Source organism: Ranitomeya variabilis, chromosome 4 (genome assembly GCF_051348905.1).
Source record: "Ranitomeya variabilis isolate aRanVar5 chromosome 4, aRanVar5.hap1, whole genome shotgun sequence".
NCBI classification, from domain to species: domain Eukaryota; kingdom Metazoa; phylum Chordata; class Amphibia; order Anura; family Dendrobatidae; genus Ranitomeya; species Ranitomeya variabilis.
The window spans coordinates 135413105-135432081 of NC_135235.1; the positions used below are offsets into that span (position 1 = coordinate 135413105).

General features: G+C 40.9%; 1 protein-coding gene across 3 annotated transcripts in view; it reads right to left on the reverse strand.

Moving 5' to 3' along the window:
- The window catches only part of CDH23 (cadherin related 23), a 1745895-nt gene that overhangs the window by 1479719 nt on the left and 247199 nt on the right, over nucleotides 1-18977 (reverse strand). For all 3 annotated transcript variants that reach the window (XR_013214534.1, XM_077259280.1, XM_077259282.1), the window contains exon 3: nucleotides 15591-15671. Coding sequence is in view for 2 of the 3 variants with exons in the window: in XM_077259280.1 (XP_077115395.1) it covers nucleotides 15591-15671 (81 nt within the window). In the remaining variant the exon portion in view is untranslated. The remainder of the gene's footprint in view (nucleotides 1-15590; nucleotides 15672-18977) is intronic.

Sequence of the window (18977 nt, forward strand, 5' to 3'; positions counted from 1 at the left end):
ATTTCTTTGCTTGATCACTATTTTCATATATCTCAAGATGTATCCTTCTTTGCCTTTAAATTTTTAGACCTTGGCCCAGGAGAGGCAAGTTTGATAGTTTAAGTTCCCATCTACAAGAAGGTGTGCCTTATCTTGCAAAAAAGGCACACAAAAATTAACAAAATTATGCACAATGTACCTCAATTATAAAAGTATAGTCCATATAGCACTAGTGCAGTTAAAAATTAATGTATTCAATGACCACATACAGTATACCTTAGTGCACTCAGTGTGCTGCTGCATTTTTTCTTATATTTTTGCAAATATTTAAAATAACATAAAATAACAATTTTAGGACATCTCTACTCAGACCTCGGCATTGTGCTGCTCCTTTGTTACTCCTTCTAGAGGTTTCAGAATTTACTGATAATTGGCATTCTCCTTGTCAAACGGAGTGTACCTACAAATTTTATCACAGTCTATTGGACACAACTGTACAATGTCACACCCAGATGCTCATTTATTCTCAAATTTTTAAGAGGAATTACAGTGAAACAGTATAAATCAGAAAACTAAGAAAAGATGCAAATATGTTCCAGAATTCTTGCTATTAAAAGCGTTGTCCCAAGAACAAAATACATTTAATCAATAAATATTGGAATAAATGTAAATTATACAATTATATGTGTAACAAATGTTCCTGTGCTGAGATAATTGTGTAAATGTGCCCCTGCTGTGTAATGGCTGTGTCTGAACATGCAGAAACATGGTCTGATCATACCACATGTTCTGAGCAGAGAAGGATGCAAAAGAGAGAATTCGGACAGGATAGCATGGGATCGCAGCTTATTCGCTTTAATTAATATGTACCTTGTTTGTGGGAAAATCTGTCTAATTACCGTATATACGTGAGTATAAGCCGAGATTTTCAGCCCATTCTTTTAGGCTAAAAGTGCCCCTCTCGGCTTATACTCGAGTCATTATCCCAGGGGGTCAGCGGGGGAGGGGGAGCGACAGGAGTGGCGGCTGTCACATCATACTCACCTGCTCCCAGCGTGCTCTCTCTGCACGTCCCTGCTTCTCCTATGGTCTCTGGCTCTGGCAGCTCTTCCTGTGTTCAGCGGTCCTATGGTACCGCTCATTAAAGTAATGAATATGGACGTGACTCCACTCCTATAGGCGTGGAGCGCATATTCATTACTTTAATGAGCGGTACCCCATGAACGCTGAACACAGGAACAAGCTGCCAGCGCCACAGACCATCAGAGAAGCAGGGACCGCGTCAGGAGGGGGTGAGTATGATGGGGAGGGTGAGCCATGTGATATTCACCTGTCCCCATTCCACCGCCATGCTTTGTCTTTCGCATCCTCTGGCTGTGACGTTCAGGTCGGAGGGCGCAATGACACTGCAGAGACCCAGAAGACATGTGGAACAGGGACAGGTGAATATCGCAAGTGCCGGTGTCCTGAGCCAGTGGCGACTCTGGCACCTGGCCCCCATAAACACCGGCACCAGACCCCCAGCGATGAGAGGTATGTCATTTTTTTATCGCAGCACCATATGGGGCACACTATTCTATGGAGCATCTTTTGGAGCCATCAACCTTTGTGCAGCATTACATGGAACATAATATTCTATGGAGCATCTTATGGGGCCATCAACCTTTGTGCAGCATTATATAGGGCATAATATTCTGTGGAGCATCTTATGGGGCCATCAACTTTTGTGCAGCATTATATGGGCCATAATATTCTGTGGAGCATCTTATGGGGCCATCAACCATTGTGCAGCATTATATGGGGCATAATATTCTGTGGAGCATCTTATGGGGCCATCATTAACCTTTTATGCAGCATTATAAGGGGCATATTTTAATATGGAGCATCTTATGGGGCCCTGTTATGACCTAGTGGGTACGGAGCGGTACTGAGATGACCTGGTGGGCAAAACCAATCATGGACTCACTACGGAGCAGCACTGAAATGACCTGGTGGGTAAAACAAAAATAGGACTAGCTCTGAGGAGGTGGTAACTTTACTGACCGCAATCCCTACTCCTAACACCAACACTAGAAATAGCCGTGGAGCGTACCTAACTCTGCCTAGACGCCTCTGCACAGCCTAAGAACTAGCTACCCCTAAAGATGGAAACAGAAAGCTATCTCGCCTCAGAGAAACCCCCAAAGGAAGACAGCCCCCCACAAATATTGACGGTGAGTGGAGAGGGAAATGACAAACTCAGAAATGAAACTAGATTTTTTTGCAAAGGAGGCCAATACTATCTAAATAGACAGAGATAGGATAGGTTGCTGTGCGGTCAGTATAAAAACTAAAAGTCCACGCAGAGTTTACAGAAATAACCACCACACCGACTCACGGTGTGGAGGGGCAAATCTGCAACCCCAGAGCTTCCAACTAGCCGGAATATTTCATAATGACAAGCTGGACAAAAGAGACATAAATTGAACTGAACAGAAGGTTATAAGCAGGGAAACACCCAAAAAGTAGCAGACTTATCTTAAGCTGAAAATGGACTGGCCAACAGAGAACTTCCAGGAAAGGACTGAATCCACAGGAAATACATTGACAGCTGGCATCCACTAAAGCCAAAAGTCCAGTTAAATTACAAGGCCAGGAAACCGATTAGTGAACGCAGCTGCTAAGTTCCACTTGAAACCACCAGAGGGAGCCCAAGAGCAGAACTCCCAAAAATACCATTCGCAACCACAGGATGGAGCCCAAGAACGGAATTCACAACAGTACCCCCCCCCCCTTGAGGAGGGGTCACCAAACCCTCACCAGAGCCCCCAGGCCGATCGGGACGAGCCAAATGAAAAGCACGTACCAAATCGGCAGCATGGACATCGGAGGCAAAAACCCAAGAGTTATCCTCCTGGCCATAACCCTTCCACTTGACCAAATACTGAAGTTTCCGCCTTGAAAGACGAGAATCCAAAATCTTCTCCACCACATATTCCAGCTCCCCCTCAACCAACACCGGAGCAGGAGGGTCAACGGAGGGAACCATGGGCACCACATATCTCCGAAACAAAGATCTATGGAACACATTATGAATGGAAAACGAAGCTGGAAGGGCCAAACGAAAAGACACCAGATTGATAATTTCCGAAATCCTATAAGGACCAATAAAATGAGGTTTGAACTTAGGGGAAGAGACCTTCATAGGAACATGACGAGAAGACAACCAGACCAAATCCCCAACCCGAAGCCGGGGACCAACGCACCGACGGCGGTTAGCAAAACGTTGAGCCTTTTCCTGAGACAATGTTAAATTGTCCACCACATGAGTCCAAATCCGCTGCAACCTGTCCACCACAGAATCCACCCCAGGACAGTCCGAAGACTCAACCTGCCCTGAATAAAAACGAGGATGAAAACCGAAATTGCAAAAGAAAGGCGAAACCAAAGTAGCCGCACTAGCCCAATTATTAAGGGCAAACTCGGCCAACGGCAAGAAGGTAACCCAATCATCCTGATCAGCAGACACAAAGCATCTCAAGTAGGTTTCCAAGGTCTGATTGGATCGCTCCATCTGTCCATTTGTCTGAGGGTGAAATGCCGAAGAAAAAGACAAATTAATGCCCATTCTACCACAAAAGGACCGCCAAAACCTAGAAACAAACTGGGTACCTCTGTCAGACACAATATTCTCCGGAATACCATGCAAACGAACCACATGCTGGAAAAACAAAGGAACCAAATCAGAGGAGGAAGGCAACTTAGGCAAAGGTACCAAATGGACCATTTTAGAAAACCGGTCACAAACCACCCAGATGACAGACATCTTTAAGAGCTTCAGAAAGACCCTTTCTGAAAATAGCCGCCAGGGCATCCTCATTCCATTTTGTAAGCACAGACCACTTTCTAAATTTCTGACAATATATCTCTACTGCTTCCTGACCCTGACACAGAGCCAGCAAAATTTTTTCTGCCTGATCCACAGAATTGGGTTCGTCATAAAGCAGTCCAAGTGGATGAAAAAACGAATCTATATTGAGCAATGCAGGATTCCCAGGCTCAAGGGAGAATGCCCAGTCCTGCGGGTCGCCACGCAACAGAGAAATAACAATCTTCATCTGCTGAATGGGGTCACCAGAGGAACGGGGTCTCAGAGCAAAAAATAATCTGCAATTATTTTTAAAATTCAAAAACCTAGATCTATCCCCAGAAAACAAATCAGGAATAAGAATTCTAGGCTCAGAAACAGGAGTTTGAACAACATAGTCTTGGATACTCTGTACCCTTGCAGCGAGATGATCAACATGTGCAGACAGACCCTGAACCTCCATATCAGCACCAAGCTCCTGCACCATCCAAAAATCAAGGGGAAAAAAGGACAAAACAAGCAACACAAAAAAAAAATGACTCAGAACTTTCTCTTCCCTCTTTTGAGATGCATTTAACACATTGTGGGCCAGCTGTACTGTTATGACCTGGTGGGTACGGAGCGGTACTGAGATGACCTGGTGGGCAAAACCAATCATGGACTTACTACGGAGCAGCACTGAAATGACCTGGTGGGTAAAACAAAAATAGGACTAGCTCTGAGGAGGTGGTAATTTTACTGACCGCAATCCCTACTCCTAACACCAACACTAGAAATAGCCGTGGAGCGTACCTAACTCTGCCTAGATGCCTCTGCACAGCCTAAGAACTAGCTACCCCTAAAGATGGAAACGGAAAGCTATCTCACCTCAGAGAAACCCCCAAAGGAAGACAGCCCCCCACAAATATTGACGGTGAGTGGAGAGGGAAATGACAAACTCAGAAATGAAACTAGATTTTTTAGCAAAGGAGGCCAATACTATCTAAATAGACAGAGATAGGATAGGTTGCTGTGCGGTCAGTATAAAAACTAAAAGTCCACGCAGAGTTTACAAAAATAACCACCACACCGACTCACGGTGTGGAGGGGCAAATCTGCAACCCCAGAGCTTCCAACTAGCCGGAATATTTCATAATGACAAGCTGGACAAAAGAGACATAAATTGAACTGAACAGAAGGTCATAAGCAGGGAAACACCCAAAAAGTAGCAGACTTATCTTAAGCTGAAAATGGACTGGCCAACAGAGAACTTCCAGGAAATGACTGAATCCACAGGAAATACATTGACAGTTGGCATCCACTAAAGCCAAAAGCCCAGTTAAATAACAAGGCCAGGAAACCGATTAGTGAACGCAGCTGCTAAGTTCCACTTGAAACCACCAGAGGGAGCCCAAGAGCAGAACTCCCAAAAATACCATTCGCAACCACAGGATGGAGCCCAAGAACGGAATTCACAACAGTACCCCCCCTTGAGGAGGGGTCACCAAACTCTCACGAGAGCCCCCAGGCCGATCGGGACGAGCCAAATGAAAAGCACGTACTAAATCGGCAGCATGGACATCGGAGGCAAAAACCCAAGAGTTATCCTCCTGGCCACAACCCTTCCACTTGACCAAATACTGAAGTTTCCGCCTTGAAAGACGAGAATCCAAAATCTTCTCCACCACATATTCCAGCTCCCCCTCAACCAACACCGGAGCAGGAGGGTCAACGGAGGGAACCATGGGCACCACATATCTCCGCAACAAAGATCTATGGAACACATTATGAATGGAAAACGAAGCTGGAAGGGCAAAACGAAAAGACACCGGATTGATAATTTCCGAAATCCTATAAGAACCAATAAAACGAGGTTTGAACTTAGGGGAAGAGACCTTCATAGGAACATGACGAGAAGACAACCAGACCAAATCCCCAACCCAAAGCCGGGGACCAACGCACCGACGGCGGTTAGCAAAACGTTGAGCCTTTTCCTGAGACAATGTTAAATTGTCCACCACATGAGTCCAAATCCGCTGCAACCTGTGCACCACAGAATCCACCCCAGGACAGTCCGAAGACTCAACCTGCCCTGAAGAAAAACGAGGATGAAAACCGAAATTGCAAAAAAAAGGCGAAACCAAAGTAGCCGAACTAGCCCGATTATTAAGGGCAAACTCGGCCAACGGCAAGAAGGTAACCCAATCATCCTGATCAGCAGACACAAAGCATCTCAAGTAGGTTTCCAAGGTCTGATTGGTTCGCTCCGTCTGTCCATTTGTCTGAGGGTGAAATGCCGAAGAAAAAGACAAATTAATGCCCATTCTACCAAAAAAGGACCGCCAAAACCTAGAAACAAACTGGGTACCTCTGTCAGACACAATATTCTCCGGAATACCATGCAAACGAACCACATGCTGGAAAAACAAAGGAACCAAATCAGAGGAGGAAGGCAACTTAGGCAAAGGTACCAAATGGACCATTTTAGAAAACCGGTCACAAGCCACCCAGATGACAGACATCTTTAAGAGCTTCAGAAAGACCCTTTCTGAAAATAGCCGCCAGGGCATCCTCATTCCATTTTGTAAGCACAGACCACTTTCTAAATTTCTGACAATATATCTCTACTGCTTCCTGACCCTGACACAGAGCCAGCAAAATTTTTTCTGCCTGATCCACAGAATTGGGTTCGTCATAAAGCAGTCCAAGTGCATGAAAAAACGAATCTATATTGAGCAATGCAGGATTCCCAGGCTCAAGGGAGAATGCCCAGTCCTGCGGGTCGCCACGCAACAGAGAAATAACAATCTTCACCTGCTGAATGGGGTCACCAGAGGAACGGGGTCTCAGAGCAAAAAATAATCTGCAATTATTTTTAAAATTCAAAAACCTAGATCTATCCCCAGAAAAAAAATCAGGAATAGGAATTCTAGGCTCAGAAACAGGAGTTTGAACAACATAGTCTTGGATACTCTGTACCCTTGCAGCGAGATGATCAACACGCGCAGACAGACCCTGAACCTCCATATCAGCACCAAGCTCCTGCACCATCCAAAAATCAAGGGGAAAAAAAAGGACAAAACAAGCAACACAAAAAAAAAATGACTCAGAACTTTCTCTTCCCTCTTTTGAGATGCATTTAACACATTGTGGGCCAGCTGTACTGTTATGACCTGGTGGGTACGGAGCGGTACTGAGATGACCTGGTGGGCAAAACCAATCATGGACTCACTACGGAGCAGCACTGAAATGACCTGGTGGGTAAAACAAAAATTGGACTAGCTCTGAGGAGGTGGTAATTTTACTGACCGCAATCCCTACTCCTAACACCAACACTAGAAATAGCCGTGGAGCGTACCTAACTCTGCCTAGATGCCTCTGCACAGCCTAAGAACTAGCTACCCCTAAAGATGGAAACGGAAAGCTATCTCACCTCAGAGAAACCCCCAAAGGAAGACAGCCCCCCACAAATATTGACGGTGAGTGGAGAGGGAAATGACAAACTCAGAAATGAAACTAGATTTTTTAGCAAAGGAGGCCAATACTATCTGAATAGACAGAGATAGGATAGGTTGCTGTGCGGTCAGTATAAAAACTAAAAGTCCACGCAGAGTTTACAAAAATAACCACCACACCGACTCACGGTGTGGAGGGGCAAATCTGCAACCCCAGAGCTTCCAACTAGCCAGAATATTTCATAATGACAAGCTGGACAAAAGAGACATAAATTGAACTGAACAGAAGGTCATAAGCAGGGAAACACCCAAAAAGTAGCAGACTCTTCTTAAGCTGAAAATGGACTGGCCAACAGAGAACTTCCAGGAAAGGACTGAATCCACAGGAAATACATTGACAGCTGGCATCCACTAAAGCCAAAAGTCCAGTTAAATAACAAGGCCAGGAAACCGATTAGTGAACGCAGCTGCTAAGTTCCACTTGAAACCACCAGAGGGAGCCCAAGAGCAGAACTCCCAAAAATACCATTCGCAACCACAGGATGGAGCCCAAGAACGGAATTCACAACAGGGCCCATCATGAACTTTCTGGAGCATTATATGGGGCTCCTGATTCAATATGGATATTCAAAAACACAACCTACTAATGTCTCAATTACTTTTACTTTTTTTAGTATCTATTTTTATTTTTGAAAGTAGCTGCTGCATTTCCCACCCTAGGCTTATACTCGAGTCAACAAGTTTTCCTAGTTTTTTTGTGGCAAAATTAGGGGTCTCGGCTTATACTGGGTCGACTTATACTCGAGTATATACGGTATACCATGTATGTCATGGACAGCTGAAGAGTGCTCTAGTCTAGGACTTAAAAAGCAAAAAAAAAATACTTGCTACTTCATTGAGCGTTCATAATGCAGGATAAATAATGCCTACATTTTAGAAATTTCTGAAATTAGATAACAAACTGTGTAGTTTTGTATTTAAGGGAACCCGACAGGTCTCCCATGCCCTCCAACCCACCAGCATTTGTATATTTTTTGTTAAATACTCTGCCTAACCAGCACTTTAAAGTGTTTAGCCTAAATACATGTGAAGTCTTTAGAAACTTCACTTTTCATGTGTTAATTATGTGAAGATGTCTTCATCACTTTCAAATATGCCCAGTGTGCCTCTGTAGCCAGGAAGCATACACCTTGTGAGGCATAATGATGTGGCAAAGAAAGCCGCACCCATGAGCGAGATTTGCAGAGAACTTGCAATGACATCGGCTCTTCCTAATCAAGCTAACACAGGCTGTCCATTTGTTCATTCTACCTCCCAAAAATCATAATAAGGCTTGACTCATATTTATCCTGGGCTCGCCGTTGAGCGCTTAAGTTAGCGTTTCTGTGTAAATTCACAAAACCGTGATTCAGGCAAAACCCTGATGGAACCACTTACTTATGAGGCAGATGGAGACACTTTGGACTCCGTTTGGTCTTTCTTCTCTTTTGTCACTTTCTTAGGCTTCTTTTTAGTGCTCAAGTATGGATGACTACAGTTTTATTCATGCCTAAACATATGGATGCCACATGAGCAGACGGATTCCAAAGTGTCTCCATTTGCCCCATTAGAGTTGTTCTGAATCACATTTTTGTGAGATTTACAATGATACCCTGAAGTAAATGCTTAGCATACAACACAAGACTGTGATCCCATCTTTATACTAGAACTGAACAAAAAATATTATGTACCCCAAAATGTTACCAACAAAACCCCTAACTTATCTCACACAAAACCAGCCTTCACTCAGGTCTGTCATCTGTCACTGAAAGTATAGGAGGTTCCCACATTACTGGTTGAACAGACTCTGGAAAAGCGACATGGCTCCCACCCCTTCAAATAAAATTCAGTGAATTCTGTGCTCCCAAATCCAAATGCCCCTTCCTGAGCCCCGCTGCACCTAAACCACAGTAAGCAGCCACAAGTTTGGCATTTTTATAGAGGGAAGAGCACACTTAACAATTTACGGGGTGCATGTCTCCAGAAGCACAAAGTGGGTATAATGTACAGGGACGCTACAATATATGGAGGCTCTACACTGTATGCGAGCACAATGTATGGTCACTAAACTGGATTATTTGCAATTCTCCAGAATAAAGCATGGCGCAAATGTTACAAAATAGTCATTGCAGCCATAGATTAATTAATTGAGATGTGCAATTTCTTTAATGGGATCAGTTTGGGGGTTTTTCTGCTGTTCTGACACCTTAGGGGCTCCGCAAATGTTGCGCGCAAACAATTCTAGCAAAGTCTGTGCTCCAAAAGCCAAATAGTGCTCTTCTCAGCCCTAATATGTGGCCTAACAGTAGTTTCTGATGCTATATGGTGCATCACCGCATTCAAGAGAAATTGCGAAATCAATTGTGGGGTCTATTTTCACATATTAACCCTTGTGTAACTGACAAATTTTCAATAAATTTAAAAAAAAAAATGACCATGAAAATTTTAAATTTTCAATGTCTCAATGTTATAAAATTCTGTGATGCACTTGTGGGCTCAAAATACTCACTATACCCCTATACACAAGTATAAGTATTGAAGTTTCCAATAAAAGGTCACTTGTGGGGGTTTCAGATGTTCTGGCACATTGGGGGCTTGGCTAATGGAACCCACAATCTATTCAAAAGGAATCCACACTCTAAAAAGACAAGTAGTGCTCCTTCCCATTTGATCCTTGCTGTGAGCTTAAACGGTAGTGTACAACAACATATGGGGTACTGCGAAGTTCAGTTAAAATTGTATAACAAATTATGGTGTCCATTTTCTCCTTTTACCCCATGTAAATTAGAAATTTGGTGCTAAAACAGTATTTTAGTGAAAAAAACGTAATTTTTTGTTTTTACATCTAAATGTTATAAAGTTTTATGAATCACCTGTAGGTTAAAAATGTTCAGTGCACCACTAGAAGAATTCCTTGAGGGGTCTAATTTCCAAACTGGTGTTACTTGTGGGGTGATTCTCTGGTTTGGTATGTCATGGGGCTCTGAAAATGCGACATGGCATTCACAATCTATTCATTACAAATTTACTCTGCAAAAAACAAATAGTGTTCTTCCCTTACCGAACCCTGCCATGTGCGCAAACAGCAATGTTTGACCACATATGGAGTATCATCGCGTTCAGGGGAAATTATATAACAAATTATGGGAATCGTTTTCTCCTATTATTCATTGTGATAGTTATAAATTTGGGGTTAAAACAAGATTTTAGTAGGAAAACAAAATTTTTGTTTTCTCATTCACTTTTAAACAGTTCTGTGAAGCATCTAATAGGTTTAACATGCTCAGCACAGCACTAGATGAATTCCTTGATGGGTTTAGTTTCCAAAATAGGATCACTTGTGGGAGTTTATGCTGCTTTGATACCTCATGGGCTCTGTAAATGAAGCATGGTGTCTGCAATCTATTGAAACAAAATTTACATTCCAAATACCAAATGTCGTTTCTTCCCTTCCGAGCCCTGCCTCATGTCCAAACAGAAATTTTTAACTACATGTAGGCTATTGCCGCGCTCAGAAGAAAGTGGGTAACAAACTGTGGGGGTCCACTTTTTAATGCTACCTTTGCGAAAACCAAAATATTTGGGGCAAAAGTAACATTTTCATGAAAAAAATGAAAATGTTCAATATGTTAACTTTATGATATCAAATTCTGTGTAGTATCTGTGGATTTAAAATTGTCGCTTAACCCCTGTATAAAATCCTTTCGGGATGTAGATACCACAATTGAGTGATTTGGGAATTTCTGCTGTTTAGGCACATCAGAGGCCAAACAAATGCAACATTGTGCCCGCAATCTATGTCAGGTAATTTGTGTTCCAAAGTTCAAATGGTGCTTATTCCCTTCTGAGCCCTGTAGTTTGCCCACACAAAGGTTTCTGACCACATATAGGACATCAGCGTGATCAAAAGATACTGGGTAACACATTTAGTGGTCCATTTTCTCATGTTGTCCCTTATAAAAGTTAAAAATTTGGTTCTAAAGCAACATTTTAGAGATAAAATTTATATGCATTTTTTTTCATTCCTCTTTGCATTAATTCCTGTGAAGCACCTGAAGGGTTAATATATTTCCTGACAGCAGGTTTGAAGTAACTGAGGGCTATAGATTTTAAAATGGTAGGTATCACTTTTGGGAAGTTTCCAATACACAGGCCCCTCAAAGTCGATTTAAATCTAAATAGTAACCTAAAGAATCAGATTTTGTAAATTTATTGAAAAATTAGAAATTGCTACTAAACTACTAACCTCTCTAACATCCTAACAAAATAAAATGATGCTTGAAAAATTATGCAGATGTAAAGTAGACATATAGGAAATGTAATTATTATTATTAACTGGTTTAAGGATATAAAAATTGAAAGTTTGAAAATTGCAAATTTTACCAAAATATTCATTAATATTCCAATATTCTCACAAATAAATGCAAAACGCATCAATCTAAATTTACCACTAAAAGAGCACAACGCGTCATGAAAAAACAATCCCAAAATTACTGGCATACATTGAAGCATAGCAGAATTATTTCCACATGAAGTGACACTGGCCAGCATTCAAAAATTTGGCCTGGTCAATAAGTTCAAAATTGGCTCTATCACTAAGGGGTTAAAGGAGGCCATGAGCTGTGTAATGCACCTGACACTCCTACACTTGTTGCAGATGATGTAGAGCCTATGACATATCTACCTTGCACATTTACGGCGCTGTAAAGAGAATACATCCTTCTATCACTGTAAGTTTAAGCGGGAAGAGGTTAATTTGAAACAGTCAAATAAAGACAGTTCTGTAAAAATGAAACACATACACATTAATTTGTGAATTTGACCTTCCATTCTATCTCAGGGGTGGTTATGAAGGCTTCCCTATGTTGCGTTTTAAAAACAAGAATAAATCATACAGCAGTGATTTTTAGGATGACTGCAATTTTTCTACCTTAAGGCCAAGAAGGATAGCAATTTTCTACCCCAGAATAGAACTAAAGAATGCAGCTAACATTTATTATATTCAATGCTTTTGTAGATGTATTTAATTTCAAGGTTGGCAAACCTAGCATAAAACAAAATTATAGATTGTTCACATATACAAACAGTTACAGTATATATACACACATACACATATACACAAGCAAACATTATTGCTTTGTACAAGAAACATAATAAATAACATGTTTTCACTACAAAATTCATGTCAATTGTTGATGGCTGCATGGCGTTTAGCAATTTTGCATAAAATCAATAATTAAATAGTAACCAAAAAATGGAGTAGCCATTTAGCATTCACATATATTGTGAGTGGCATTACTGCTATACACTATACTTATAAAGCTAAGGAACTTAAGGTACCTTCACACGAAACGACTTTGTAACGATATCGCTAGCGATCCGAGACGTTGCAGCGTCCTCGCTAGCGATATCGTTTAGTTTGACACGCAGCAGCGATCAGGATCCTGCTGTGATGTCGCTGGTCGCTGAATAAAGTCCAGAACTTTATTTGGTCGTCCGATCGCCGTGTATCGTTGTGTTTGAAAGCAAAAGCAACGATACCAGCGATATTTTACACTGGTAACCAGGGCCGCGCTTAGTAACCCGATGTTTACCCTGGTTACCAGCGTAAAAGTAAAAAAAACAAACAGTACATACTCACCTGCGCGTCCCCAGCGTCTGCTTCCTGACACTTACTGAGCGCCGGCCCTAAAGTGAAAGTGAAAGCACAGCGGTGACGTCACCGCTGTGCTGTTAGGGCCGGAGCTCAGTCAGTGTCAGGAAGCGGACGCCGGGGGATGCGGGGGACACCTTGGATCACTGAGCAACAGTGCAGTTCTTTTTCTCCTTGGCGCAGGTAAGATACTTCTGGCATGGTCTATTGGTCATGAGGAATGCAACACTTGTAGCCCTTGTCCTGGACACGTCTGTGTGTGGTGGCTCTTGAAGCAATGACTCCAGCAGCAGTCCACTCCTTGTGAATCTCTCCCAAATTTTTTAATGGCCTTTTCTTAACAATCCTTTCAAGGCTGTGGTTATCCCGGTTGCTTGTGCACTTTTTTCTACCACACTTTTTCCTTCCACCCAACTTTCCATTAATATGATTGGATACAATGCTCTGTGAACAGCCAGCTTCTTTAGCAATGACCTTTTGTGACTTACCATCCTTGTGGAGTATGTCAATGACTGCCTTCTGGAAATCTGTCAAGTCAGCAGTCTTCCCCATGATTGTGGAGCCTACTAAAACAGACTAAGGGACCTTTTTGAATGCTTAGGAAGCTTTTGCAGGTGCTTATTGATAATTATTCTATTTTACTGAGATAATGACTTTTGGGTTTTTATTGGCTGTATGCCATAATCATCACCATTAAAAGAAACAAACACATTAAATAGATCACTCTGTTTGTAATGACTCTATATAATATATGAGTTTAACTTTTTGTATGGAAGAACTGAAATAAATTAACTTTTTGATGGTATTTTAATTTTGTGAGAAGCACTTGTATTTATTGCAGTTTCAGGAGCTTGCACCTGTTCACATTTAATTATGTTAGTCGGTACAAACATTTGGGTGTAATGAATGCATCCATATTTGACTGAGCACTCCTCTCATTAGTTCACGGCTAATCAGTGTCAGATCCTACCTGCTCTTTAAATTTGTCGACCTTGGCCCAGGAGATAAATCTAACAGTGTAGATTCTTGTCAAAATAAAGTATGTCTTGCTGTGGCTTTTGGGTATGCATGAATTAACTAATTTGTGTGCCAAGTAAGTCAACTTTATAAGTATTGAAGAACTCTAGAGAGAGGACAAAATGCACACTATAGGACAGTATCATTTAAAAAGAACACGACTGAGGGGGTGGTTGCACCTACCTGGTGGTGTTGTGTGAATAAATAACACCTGTTTATGCGTGAACATACTCTGCTTCTCTCATGGCTGCAGTAGATATCTTCCAGATGTGTATATATCATAATGGAGAGTTTCACGTTTGGGCGGGAAATGAACAACCTTGGTGCTTCAGATAAGGTGTTTATTAGTACCATCGTGTTTCATTGCTGTACCAGCACCTTTCTCATTGTCAAAAAAAAACAAATGACTAGTCATTTCCTACAGTGCAACCCATCTAATATGAAGCTCTCCATTTTGGTAAACTTTACAAGTATAGTCTATATTGTATTCATGCAACTCAAAATTCACAGTTTGCATAAATCTTTGTGCATACAATGTAGCTGATTTTTCGCATGATTTTTGATTAACTGCTAATATTTGTTTGTTTTTTTTTGGGGGGGCTTTCTGACATTACAAACAAAATTAGCATTATAGAAATTGCAAGAACAGTAAAAATGTATTATGCACATTATCATGATGTAAAAGTACAATTGTCAGGCAAAATAATTTGTAAACCCTTATGTATATATTACATATATCAATATGCATTAGCATCAAAGGAGAAACTGAGCAAGTACACAACTAGATTAGAATTATTGTTGCACTTATGAAAAACACCCATGTCATATGTATGAAAAAATGACTTTCATGTCATATTGTTTGTATTATAAAAGCATGACAAAAACCATGTATGTTATAGCTTAGTTGTATAGGATGGGTCATGCTTGGAGAAAAATGAAAGATACTGTTAAATGTAGATTCAATTGTAGAAGGGCACCATATTACCAATACAAATACAGGTTCAGACCCCAGTTTGGAGTGGTAATGGCTAAATAAGAAAGGTTGCATGGGTACGGTATACTGATGAACAGCCACTGCGACACCCAGGATTTATGATGGGGTGGCTGTTTATTAGTATATTTGCACATAGATAAGGCTTATATAGGGTGCCAGAAATTGCTTGGATCTTTATAAGGTTTGCGATCCTCATCGATGGTACTCATAGGCATGCAAGTCCCTAAATTAACATTACCACATGTGAACTAATAATGTGGGCATTACTTATAGCTTTCAAGTTACTATGGTCACTACACGTAATATTATAGCTTCATTGATGAAAGAATTTCACACCAGGGTAATCACCATTATATGGCATTGTCGCTTATCAGCATATCATTGAGGACTGGTATTTGAAGCTGTTGTTGTATTACAAACATGTTTTGTTTTGTGATTCCGAGTATTTTTGATCCCGCTTTCTCGGACATTATTTACAGGGGTCAGCAGAATAGTTCATAATGAGTTTCTAATGAAAGTTGGCATATTGTTATTACATTTTAGCATCTCTTATCCATAAAATATTTTGGCTGCAGTTTAACTCAGAACCTGTACCATGAAACATGGAGTAAATCTTTGTAAACTTACCAACAGGAGTGTCTTCATTAATTAGCAAGTATGTATCAAAGAAGTAATTTAAGAAAAATGGTAGTCTGTTGTAAGCCAAACCTGAGAAATAAAGAACAACAAATGTTATTAGTAATAAAAAATAAACAGTTTAAATATTTTTTTTCTCCACAAATGACCTTCAATTTAAAGGCGGCTGTACAATGGATGAGCATAACCCAAACAGAAATTTGTTGGCGTAGAAGCCAAAAATCTAATGTGTATAATTGTCAGATGCCAGGGAAAAGACAGCTTGGGAATGGTGAATTTTAACACTACTGATCTCTTTATTCTAAGGGAGCTTTCACATTGCATTTATTGGCCCTGTAGGGCATATGTCTGAACTTCCATCGCAAAACAGGGTTCATACTTATGTACCGATGGAGCCATAGACTGTAATGGTGATGGCAGAGCAAATGTCCGCTCACCACTCTTCTGTGTATCCTTTAGGGGAGTGTATGTCTAAATGAGGCAGACACTCAGATGTAGTAGCCTGCATAATGTGTCTGCCTCCAGCGGGGAAAATAAGTATTTGATACACTGCCAACTTTGCAAGTTTTCCCACCTACAAGGAATGGAGAGGTCTGTAATTTTTATCGTAGGTACACTTCTACTGTGACAGACAAAATCTAAAAATAAAAAACAGAAAATCACATTGTGTGATTTTTAGATACTTAAATGTCATTTTACTGCATGAAATAAGTATTTGATCACCTACCAACCCGTGAGAATTGTGACTCTCACAGACCTGTTAGTTTTTCTTTAAGAAGCCCTCATACTCTGCACTCATTAACTGTATTCATTTAACCAGTTTTAACTCATTACCTTTATAAAAGACACTTATCCACAGACTCAATCACACTCCAACCTCTCCACCTTGGCCAAGACCAAAGAGCTGTTTAAGAACACCAATGACCTGTACAAAGCTGGGATGAGCTTCAGGACAAAAGGCAGGCAGCTTGGTAAGAAGCCAACAACTGTTGGCACAATTATTAGGAAATGGAAGAAAAAGAAGATGACTGTCAATCTTCCTCATTCTGGGGCTCCATGTAAGATCTCACCCTGTTGGGTAAGGATGATTCTGAAAAAAGTCAGGAATCAGCCAAGAACTATATGGTAGGACCTGGTCAGTGACCTGAAGAGAGCTGGGACCACATTCTCAAACATTACCATTAGTAATACACTACGTTGTCATGGATTCAAATCATGCAAGGCACGCAAGGTCACCCTGCTCATGCCAGCACATGTCCAGGCCCATTAGAAGTTCATCAATGACCATCTGGATGATGGGAGAAAGTCATGTGGTCAGATAAGACCAAAATAGAACTTTTTGGTATCAACTCCACTCTCCGTGTTTGGAGGAAGAAGGATGAGTGCAACCAGAAGAGCACCATCGAAATTTGAAGCATGGTGGGGTAAACATCATACTTTCTGCAAAGGGTACAGGAGACTGCACTACATTGAAGGGAGAATGGATGGTTTCATGCATTGAGAGATTTTGGCCAAAAACCTCCATCCTTCAGTAACAGCACTGGAGATGGGTCATGGCTGGGTCTTCCTGCATGATAATGGCCCAAAACACACAGCCAGGGCAACTAAGGAGTGGCTCCGTAACAAACATTTCAAGTGGCCTATCCAGTCTCCATACCTGAACCCAATAGAAAATCTTTGGAGGGAACTGAAACTCAATGTTGCTCAGCAACAGGCCCGAAACCTGAAAGATCTGGAGAAGATCTGTATGGAGGAGTGGGCCAAAAATCCCTAGTGCAGTGTGTGAAAACTTGGGCAAGAACTGCAGGAAACATCTGACTTCTGCAATTACAAACAAAAGTTTCTATGCCAAATATTAAGTTGCTTTTTTATTGTATCAAATATATATTGCGTGCAATAAAATGCAAAATAATTATGTAAAAATCATAAAAATGTGATTTTCTGATTTTCTGAATTTTTCTTTAAGATTCTGTCTCTCACAGTTGAAATGTACCTATGATAAAAAATCGCAGACCTCTTGACTCTTTGTAGGTGGGAAAGCTTGCAAAATCGATAGTGTATCAAATAATTATTTTCTCCACTGTACCTCCAGATCCCATTTTACTGAGGGTTTGGATGCATGCCCCGATGGGACCAGCGAATGTGACCCTAGACGCAATGTGAAAGTACCCTAAGAGGAGATAAGCTTCAAGCAGTCATGACTGTTAGTCACTCCTTTCTTCCTATTGCACACACAGCTTGTCACTTTCCCTCAGTAGCTCATTAGACCCAATTCCATCTTCTTAGAGAATTCATTTAATGTATCCATACCTCTATCCAGAACATTATTTAAACCCCACATAACTAAAACATGTTTACTGCATCTTCTAAGTGACATGTTAAAAAGATATAACACCCTGACTTAGCAAAATTTTGTTATTCTACTGTACACTAGAGTGCATGAACAAAGAAATTTTAGTGAATTTGTTGAAAATAAAAAATAAAATTTGTCTTCAACTGAGATGTGATTGTATTCATACATTTTATATAGATATATAATGGATGGAAATATATCCATTCAATAAACTTAAAGTTGCAATTTCCTTTAACCCCTTTCCGACATTGGGCGTACATTTACGCTGATGGCAGACTTCCTCCCTTTGATGTGGGCTCTGCAGCAGTGAGCCCACATCTTTCCCGGTACATGTCGGCTGTTTTTAATAGCTGATATATGCACGGAATAGCAGCGGGTGGAATCGCGATCCACCCGTGGCTATTAACCTGTTAAATGCCATTGTCAAACACTGACAGCGGCATTTAACATGCATGCGTGCCAGAAATCCACCCACCGGTGACCCGCAGCATAACAACCAGAGGTCTCAACGCGGTGGTCGGTGCTCATAGCAAGTGAGCAATTCTACTACATACAAGTGATCTGAACATCGCCTGTATGTATCAGAGGCGATTGGGTTATTGCAGCTTCTAGTCTCCCATGGAGACTATTGAAGCATGCCAAAAGTTAAAACAAATGTTTTTTTAAAATATATTTATGAAAAAAATATAAAAGTTCAAATCGCCCCCTTTTTGTCCCATTCAAAATAACACAATTAAAAAAATCAAACATACACATATATGGTATCACTGTATTCAGAATCGTCTGATCTATCAATAAAGAAAAAGGATTAATCTGATCGTTAAATGGCATAGCAAGAAAAAAGTCAAAACGCCAGAATTACATGTTTTTTGTTGCCATGATATTGCATTAAAATGCAATAACGGATGATCAAAAGATCGTATCTGCACCAAAATGGTATCACTAGAAATGTCATCTCGGCACGCAAAAATAAACCCTCACCCAACCCGAGATCACAAAAAATGGAGACGCTACGGTATCGGAAA